General features: G+C 37.5%; 1 protein-coding gene across 2 annotated transcripts in view; it reads left to right on the top strand.

Annotated features, from left to right (window-relative positions):
- The window catches only part of BMP5 (bone morphogenetic protein 5), a 52,251-nt gene extending 45,566 nt beyond the window's left edge, over positions 1-6,685 (top strand). The window contains exons 5-7 of one of the 2 annotated variants that reach the window (XM_009978052.2): positions 1,046-1,122; positions 2,748-2,858; positions 6,536-6,685. In XM_009978052.2, the coding sequence (XP_009976354.1) occupies positions 1,046-1,122; positions 2,748-2,858; positions 6,536-6,685 (338 nt within the window). The remainder of the gene's footprint in view (positions 1-1,045; positions 1,123-2,747; positions 2,859-6,535) is intronic. The other variant, XM_086608317.1, reaches the window with a different exon arrangement.
- The last annotated feature ends 2,873 nt before the right edge of the window (positions 6,686-9,558 follow it).

Raw genomic sequence — 9,558 nt, forward strand, 5'->3', positions numbered from 1 at the left:
TCCTTTCACTTGATGTGAAAAAAGCCTCTCTCAATTTTCCAGGAATTTTTCAACAGAGACACTCTCTGTTCCTGAAAATTAACATTTTGTTTCTTTTTCAGTGTCTTCCTTGTCTGTTTGGGTTGGTTTTTTTTGTTGTTGTGAATCTCAGCCAATAGTTTGTTTTTTTTTTTTCTGCCAGAATGGTTATTTTGGTCCAAAAAAGCCACTTGAAGTATTCTCGAAATGGAACCAGAGGAGACAGTCTGTCTTCCCTTCTCCATCGCATGCCTCACTGATGGCATCATTCGAATAGCACTATAAACCAACTCTGGGCAGTTAATGTGGTGAAGGCATGACCCTATTCCCTTCCTTTCCTGTTACTCAGGGGCAGTAAGGAACAAGTACTGGATTTTCTCCAGGATTAAGATTGTCCTGGAGAAGCATGTATGGAAGGTTCTGTGTGCCCTTCTGTCCTGACACACCTCTGACAGTGCAGAAACATTCAGGCCTCTAAATAGCATCCGTTAGTCTACTTATTTACATTAGTATTACCAATTAAAAATCCTCAAGTGGTGACTATTTCCAGAAAATATGGTAAAAAATGAAGGCATACAAAATGTGCTAATGTTTAAATAACAGACTTTTGGAAATTCTGTTGTTTCAGGACAATTTTTATCATTGTTAATTTATCTTTTGAATGAGGCTACTTTTTTATGGATGACTTCCCCATTATCTTGAATCAGGCTCTCACTTGTCCTCCTTTAATTACCTGTGCACATATTACCAAACTTGTTACCTAGCTAGCCCGCAGACATCTTGTGAACCTGTTTCCCCTAATGCTGAATGCATTGTTTTGCCTGTGTACACAAATCGTATCAGGCTGGCACTGCTGATTCTGTATTTCCAAGTTTATCCTACCTGTATGACTAACCCTAGGAATATAAATGACAGTATGCCTGTTCTTTTCCTCTATACAGTTTGGTCAGGGGCTCAAAACCAGCTAAATCTTGTCAACACTAGCAAGGCTTCTAAATAATTTATTACTATTTTTTTCTTCCTGCAGATTATAATACAAGTGAGCAAAAGCAAGCATGTAAGAAACATGAACTTTACGTGAGTTTCCGAGACCTAGGATGGCAGGTATGTTTATGAATGCTCTTTCCTATCAATTCAAATTGGGAAAATCTATTTTACAGTCCTCCATTATTTACAGTCTGTTTTCTTCATGATAATTGATGAAGAGATAATTGATTTGTCTCACTGATGAGAGATGTATTCTTTAAATACATTTTGTAATGAATCCCTATCACTATCACTTCACTTTTTTTGGCTGCTATTCTCTCAAAGATTTTGCAAACAGTAATGTCTTTGAGATCTGGATTCATTCACATAAAGATAAATCTGAACTATTATTCAAGCTATAAATAGATCTTTAGTAAATGAAACCAAAATCCCCAACAGTAAGCAATGGAACTTTTGAAATTTGTGCCTGATTTCTCCCTAATTCAATGTTGTCTGCTGAAGGTCAGAGAGATTTCATCAGGGTAGGGTCTATAGAGAGCTAGAGCTTGGATCAACACTCAGTGATCTTTATAACACCATAGCTAAACTTATATGATTTCTAGGAAAAATCCATCCTGCCATACAGTAACAAAAAAAGAAGGTACTTGTAGTAAAAGGTCATAAAGACAGAGGCAGGGCATTTGAGAAATGAAAATAGAGATCAATCTAGGTTTTTTTTCCAGAAAGCCAGGAGCTCTCTATAAAGAAAGAACAAGAAGTCCATCAGCAACCTATAACCTAGACATATTGCATATGTAGGTAAGAACTCAGAGATGGCTGGCTGTGCATTTCACATTTCTCTGAATTATTTTAAAACAATTCTCTGTGAGCAGAACAAGTCTACAAGGAGAAAAAGTGTGCTATCTCTTTAGTGACAGCTCATCCTTTACATATCTAGCTCAGATTCTCATCTAGCCTCATTACTCTGCTAGACTTTTTCTAGTATGTTTAACTTAGCAGCAGCTTTAAGAAGTAGGCAGAGACTGTTTTCCCAAGCCTGCAGAGCATAATCACCCTGTCCATGGCCACAGAGTAGGCTTGTGGCATTGACTTGAACTCAGGCTACTGAACAAGCGAGCCATTGTCTGTCTGTAAATCACAGATTTTTCCAGGTATTTTTTCATTTTTTGAAATAGTAAATTCCTATATGCCCCAAGATGTGCAAGGCTCTCAGATCAGTCATTTAAGGTGACCATAGAGAAAAGAGAACGTATTTTTTTCCACAAAAAAAATACTTGAAGAACTGAAAATTTCAGTTGGAAAGCCAAAGCTGCACTGTACAATATTTGATCAGTGAAACTCAGGGTGAAATGAGATAAAAAGAATCAAAACCCAGCAAGTAGGTACTTGCCCTTCCCACAGCACTTCCATTACCTTTGCCTGGAAAAGGAGGAATTCAGTAAACTAAACACATAGCTTTCATTAGCATTTTCAAATATTTTCCCTCTCATGGTCTTTTCCTCATGCTGTGTTGCTAGAAATATTGAAAATGCATGATTCAGTGACATTCTGATGGGTAAACTCCAACAACCCTGAGTCTCATGCAATAATACAATTAATTTTTTGGCAAAAAAAGTAATTTAACATGCCACATTCTGAAGTTCATTTTGTCCTTGGACAAGTCCCAGTTAGTTTGATATAGTTTTAAATTCTCTGGGTGAGAGAAAAAAAAAATCGAGTGATTTTATTTGTTCTTGTTTTAGGATTGGATTATTGCACCGGAGGGCTATGCTGCGTTTTACTGTGATGGAGAGTGCTCTTTCCCCCTCAATGCCCACATGAACGCAACAAACCACGCCATTGTTCAGACTCTGGTATGCCTCTGCCTATGTTGTAGTTGCCTATTTTGCAGTTGTAAGCGTCTTGGGACAAGTGCTGTCTCTTCCTCTCTGTTTGCTACTACTGAGTTTTGATTATTTCTGTGTAAACGATAAGCCATGTCAAAGACGTGCTTTGATGATTACGCTGGAGAGAGGATGAACTGTCCAGAGTGGCCTGTGTGGTATGTTTCCCTTCCATTTCAAATGCAATAACGCATGAGAAGGCTGTGTCATATTACTGGAGAATTGTGTAGACAGGAACCAAAGGGGCCCCCTGGTCCCACTTCCAAGAGTTTTTTGCAGCTTATTGAAGCTCCATGTTAAGATCTACATGCTATACCTTCCAGAAATGTGGACACTTGGCCACCCTGTGGACCTCTGTTGTCAACCATTGGCAGAGATACTTAAACCGTAATTTAATGTGAAGCTTTGCAAGCAGATGCATTTGCATCTAAGAAATGGTGTTCAGTCATGGCTGGCTAACAAACGTAATTTATAAATAAGTGTGTTTGGATCTGTTGCTCTGCCTGGTACATGTGAAAAGGGATTTGCAGCCAGCTTTCTGCCTCTGCTAGTTCTTATGTTAGTCCTGTGCATCAACTGGAGCAGCCAAAAACATGATCTTAGCTGAAGCAGCTGGCTAGGCCTCCTCTACCCCAGCAGCATTCAGCTACAATTCAGAAAACACAGTATCTACAGAAATCAAGACCTTCAGACTATGCTTAAATGTAATTCTGAGTCTGATGCCTGGTCATGATTTTTCACCTGTGCCAGCTAAAGAACTGGCTCTGAACAGCATCAGTATTAACAGAATGATTAAGAAGCAGAGGAATGAGAGATAATACATGAAGAGAGAGTGGGAGTACGAAATCAGAACAGGAAAGAGTTGCCATCCCTAATTAGTTTCTGAAAAGGTCAAGGCACTCGACTGCAATTAGAGAAACATGAGTTTAAGTCTCCCTCTGATTTAAATTGATGATAGGAAAGTATCCTGACCACCAGACTATGCTGATAAGTCTGTCCATAGATGGTGACTTTTTTCTTTGATTTTGACATAAAAACCCTGGGCCTGAAAAACCTCCTTCAGAAATGAGTGCAGCTATTATTACCCTCCTAGGAAAAAAAAAAAAAACAAACAGCCTCCATCCAAAAAAATAATAATAAAAAAAAAAAGTAAAAAGAAATCAAGCAAACAAAGAAAGTTTAGTATCCTTCTCACAGAAAACAAAATCTACTTGTGAAAACTGCCAGGTATTTCTACATTTTTAACACCTCAGCATATGCTGAGATCTTTTCCTTTCCATTCAACTTTTCATTTACGCACCTTCTACAAGTCCAGCCGCCAATGCAACATTATTCCTCTATACCAGAATCAAGTCAGCAAGATTCACAAAAAGAAGGGAAAAAGTCAGAGGCTGGAAATAAACAGAAAAATTGAGGTAAGGGGTCCAGATGAAGGGGAGCAGCAAATACTAGTTGGCAAGGAATATCTTATTGTCCCTAGGAGATGATGAAGAACAGCATATATGCAGTCCTGAGCTGAAAAGAAAGAAGTCAGCAAAGCAATAGTGTAGCATTATGCAAACATTGTCCAGAAAAGTTGCCAATATCGGTGAGATCCCCAAGTTAGAGTTCCCTCCTGCAATTAGGGAATGTTAAATAATAAGGGGCCCAGTGCTACTTTGTCTTGTGTGTCTGTCCTTTCCAAAAATGCTTAATTTCCCATTGTTGAGAAATTTGTGCAATTTGTCCTATATTTTAAATTGGCTACTTAAATTTTCCCTCCTTTTTATGGCCTTTTTGGAATTATGTGTCTCCCTCTGCATGTACAGTACATGCATTCAGTGGTGCAGCCAAAAAATCGTGAGGCTAATTAAATTTTAACTGCACATAAATTAGATGAGATAACAGTAGTTGAATGCTTTCTGGTTTAAATTATACAAAATTCAGATTTACACAAGGTGTGCACATGGGGATGGCTTGGGAAACAATTATTCATACACCCCACCCTAATCCAAGTGTAATCATCTCCCAGCCATGCTGATTACACCATTCTGAAAAAGCCCACTCTTTGGGTTGGGAAGTGACTGTTCCTTGGTACCCCTCCAAACTTTACTGACTCATTTTTTTTTTCTTTTGTAACAAGAATAGGAGAAATGCTGGGCCAATACCTCTCTCTCTTCTTTTTGTGAGACTGAACCTAGGCAGACAGACAATACAGACATACATAAATACAGGACAGACTGCATTTAATGAACTAGATGAGCCTTTTCTCTTGCTTCCCGCCGCTCTCTGAACAGGCGTTGGAGTAGAATTGACCTCATGGGCATGCAAGTCAGTGGATTAGCCAGCAGACTAGCCCTGACTTCCAGGCTCGCTCTTGAAAAGGCTGTGACCATCACTGCCACGCAGGGCTAGCAGGGCCACGGAGCTCCCCGCTGGGTGGTGATGGGGGCTGGTAGGACCAGGACTTATGGCAGGGGAAACGTCTGCCTAGGCTAGGCAGGATCATTCTTTTCTTCAGTGCGTTTGTTAATGAATAGCAATGTTAATGTTTTTAAATGTGTGTCTAAACCCTTACCAAAGTGCTACTTCAGGATTTATTATTGCTCTTTTCAAAAGGCCTTCTCATGGTAACAGTTATGTAAAAATCGTTTCCTGATAGACTGATCTCTGATGTCTGGCAAAGGCTCTGGGCTTATATCACTGCAAGACAGATGGCTCTAACAGATTTACAAAGACTTAACATACAAACGAAACCTATTACTGCTGAAGTCTTCATCCATGCCTTAATAATCTGTTGCCCTCTCTATTACAACTCCCTCTTTTCTGGCCTCCCAGTTTCCAAGTCTTCAGCATGTGCAGAATATTACATCCAACCTTCTTTCAAGTACAAACAACTTGTATTTCCCCCATTTTCAGATATTTCCACTAGATCTTGTTCATTCTGGGATGCTGTTCAAAACTCTCTTCCTTCTCTGTAACCTTTCATTGATATATTTCAGCCTAGTGTGCATAAAGCCGCCTCTGCCTCAGCCTTTTCCCCAAACCTGCTGTCCAGCTGGCACCCACCTTATGAATTGATTTTCACTTCAGCGGAAGCAGAATTGGGTGCACGGATACCTAGATAAGACCTCAAAATACACTCACGCTGTCTGAGAACCCGCTTCTTACCATTTCACAGGCTGAAAACAGTTTCAGTAGGAGCCCTTGTCTGCACAGCCTTTGCTGCCTGCAGCAGACTTTCCTCCACGCTGAGACCCTGACACAGCAGAGCATTTTAGCACATGCCGGTGTCCCGGAGAGACCCGGGACTTCAGTGTGTGCTTCACGTTAAGCACCGTCCTCAGCAGAGACGGCACTGAGAATATGTTTAAGCGTTTTCCTGAGCAGCCTCTTAACTCCAACTCTTTGCTAAACTTCATCTGAAAACCAACTGTCTGTCCTGGCTGCTCCTCCTCATTTCTCTCTCCATCTGCTGTTATTGTATAACTTTGCCCACGAGATTGAAATCAGAGCAACGTTCTGGAGGTAAGCTGTCCTTTAAAGTTGCTAAGCGAGGGAAATCTGCCACCACAGCAACCTCGGGATTGCAAAGACGTGTTTTGCGCTGACGTTGTCCTTGTACCTCTCTGTTTGATATATGAGCCATGTATTTATCTGTCTTTCAGGTTCACTTGATGTTCCCTGACCACGTACCAAAGCCGTGCTGTGCACCAACAAAACTGAATGCAATCTCTGTGCTCTACTTTGATGACAGTTCCAATGTTATTTTAAAAAAATACAGGAATATGGTGGTGCGTTCATGTGGCTGCCACTAGAATAAAAAGTAGTAATCTAAAGCAGAGGGTTTTGTTCAGAACTGTAATAAAGTCAAGATATGAGCCCTGCTGATGCAAAGGCAGTCCTAAATTTATTCCTTTTCATGTCATCTCTCATTTAAATGTACAGTATAATGTATATAGTAGCTTTTATTTATTTTAAAGTATATAGTTTCTTTTGTATGAGCAAAATTTCAAAATCATTTATTTTATGGGTCACCTCACTATGCAGTAGAACTTCACAAACTAATTTTTCAGTTGACCATACTGGAATATATTTCATTCCATTTCAATATTTTAAAGTAAAGCCTTTGTATAGATTTTTTTTTCAAGCTAAAATCTCCAGAACTTCTGTAACTGCTTCATATTGTTAAAGGAACTAAAATACATTTGGTCATATTGTGCCAATGAAAACTGTGGTGGGATATTTATTTAGAGAAAGGCACAGGAAAAAAACTAAACAAAACTGCTTGGCTAAACATATTTTTTTCTTTTAGAAGTTCTGCTCCATTAGAAAAAGTGAAATGTTGAACAGTGCTTAAGTAAATAAATAGTAGATAGAAAATAGAAGTGAAAAGATTGCACATAATTGTTGTAACTATTTTCTTTAACAAGATGAGTGTAACTGGAAGAGTATGTTACTTCTTGGCTTTGTGGGCTGCAGAGTTTGCAAAAGGCTCCAAGCTTTGGGAATTCTGTGGAGACAGACTCTCACCTCTATCTACGACTTTTCAAGTTAACACTAAAAATTGAACTACAACATTCTTACCTCAAATCACATCAGTCTATTATCTATTACACTGTTCCAGCAAATATTTTTATAGTAACAGCATAAGGAAAAATTACCAAAAAAAATAATAAACACCACAAAAAAACCCACATAAGCCTTCCCTTTCCATAGGCAAGTTACTATATACACTAAAATATGCAGAAGACAGGGTATGGATGGACTTTGCTCCATTTAGCTGGCACTTCTGGACACGCTTTCTGAGTGTATGAGGGAAGGCACCGAGGACGCAGCAGTTGTGTGCAGCAGTCATCGCCTGTTTAATCGAAAATCTTGTCCCTGATGGTGGCTGTTCTCAAGGAAAGATAAAAAAAAACCTTTCCTAAGAACCTGTTGGGTAATTTACAGTCTACTTTCGGTCCCATATTCTTTTCTTTCAGGTGGTTTAAATCATGAGATGTAAGATGGGATATCTTTCTTTTTCTTTTATCATTAACTACAGTAACTTTGAAAATTCTTAAATGCATATAAATAGTTTCTAATATCCCTAAAGTTTTGGCCTCAGATGAAATCCTGTGGTTGTGAATTGCACAACTAATTACAGATTTTCATTCTCACCAGCAGTATCCATATGCTTATTTTGAATTTACCACATTTAACGTCTTTGGACATCTCTTTGTTTTAATGCTATGAAAATGGGAAAATAGAAGCTCTGTTTTCTCTTTATTGCATAGCTAACTATAATATATGCTTTTATCATGACTGGCCTTGATTAAAAATACTTCATTTAAACAGTTCTCAGAGTGTTGCTAAAAAAAAACAAATAGAACATATCAGTTTCTCCATAGACAGTATATTCAAGTAATCTTTGACTTGTCTGGTTATTTAAAGCATATTTCAGAAAACTCAGATTATTACAGGCTGATAAAATCAGCGTGTGCATGTGACTGTGTGTACGCACATGAATGCTCAACTGTCTTTTTTGCAGAAACTAATTTATTTTATCTTGCTATTGGAGTAATACATAAATCCTTTTTATGTATACACTCAGTGTTTTAAAAAAATCGACAATTCTAACTTCAGTCTTGGGAGCTTTTTCCACTTAACAACAGTTCTATCTTACACTTCTATCTCTATTTTACACTGAGATTACCTAAATATCTACGTTTAGTTGCAGTTCACGCACAAGGGTGTATAGCAAAATATAATGTCTCCAACCGAATTACTATTTCGGAACAGCTAAATTCCTGGGTTGTCTTCAAAAAATTTACCGATACAGATTTCTGTATAAATTGAGTAGGTGGGTATGTTTTTTTGAGCTCAACTTATTCTAAATGGAATTTGATGGTAACTAAATTTTGGGTACATTAAGTAATATATTTTTAAATAATGGTGTACCATTTTGAGAATAAGAAACTGAAGATTATTGTTATATTATTCTTTAAAATATGCTGTTGGAATATATTTCTATATTTTGAGACATAATAAACCTAAATACTATTTTCTTCTGCTGTGATTTTTCTTCTGAGACACATGACAAAACAACACTCCCTTACATATTGTTTTACAGGTAAAAGTAAGACTTCACTAATAGTTATGGATAGATTTTGTTGCAGTTCATTTTTTAATACGGATATTTGTAAAATTACTTTTATTTTATTACTTCTTAAACTGCAGCTGGTGAACAATCTACGCTATTAATAAACATCATGCCTTCAAATGCTAATATTCCACTCAAAATATACTAGAAATTAGAAATAGTTCTTAAAAAACTCCATAAACCCCTAACTGGTCATTCCTCTGTTTGAAAGGAAGAATACTGGTGCCATACCTTCTGCATGCTCTGTATAAGTGTCTAAACGTGCATTTTCATGTAAACTTCAGGTAAGCCCTTCTCATGTAGTACCTAATATAAAGCCTTTCGTTCTTTTGCTAGGTCCTCTCAAATATCTGTTATTTTATATATACGTAATATATACACACATATAATGCATATAATATAATATGAATGTAATATACTAAATTATATTAAATATGTACCTATATCTATAGATATATCTATTTATATAGGTATAAAGACCATTTCATTATAATTTAGTCCATTAGAGTTTGTTCTTTTTAAAGTTATTTAAGCTTTCTGCATCCT

Source organism: Tauraco erythrolophus, chromosome 2 (genome assembly GCF_009769465.1).
Source record: "Tauraco erythrolophus isolate bTauEry1 chromosome 2, bTauEry1.pri, whole genome shotgun sequence".
In the NCBI taxonomy this organism is placed as follows: domain Eukaryota; kingdom Metazoa; phylum Chordata; class Aves; order Musophagiformes; family Musophagidae; genus Tauraco; species Tauraco erythrolophus.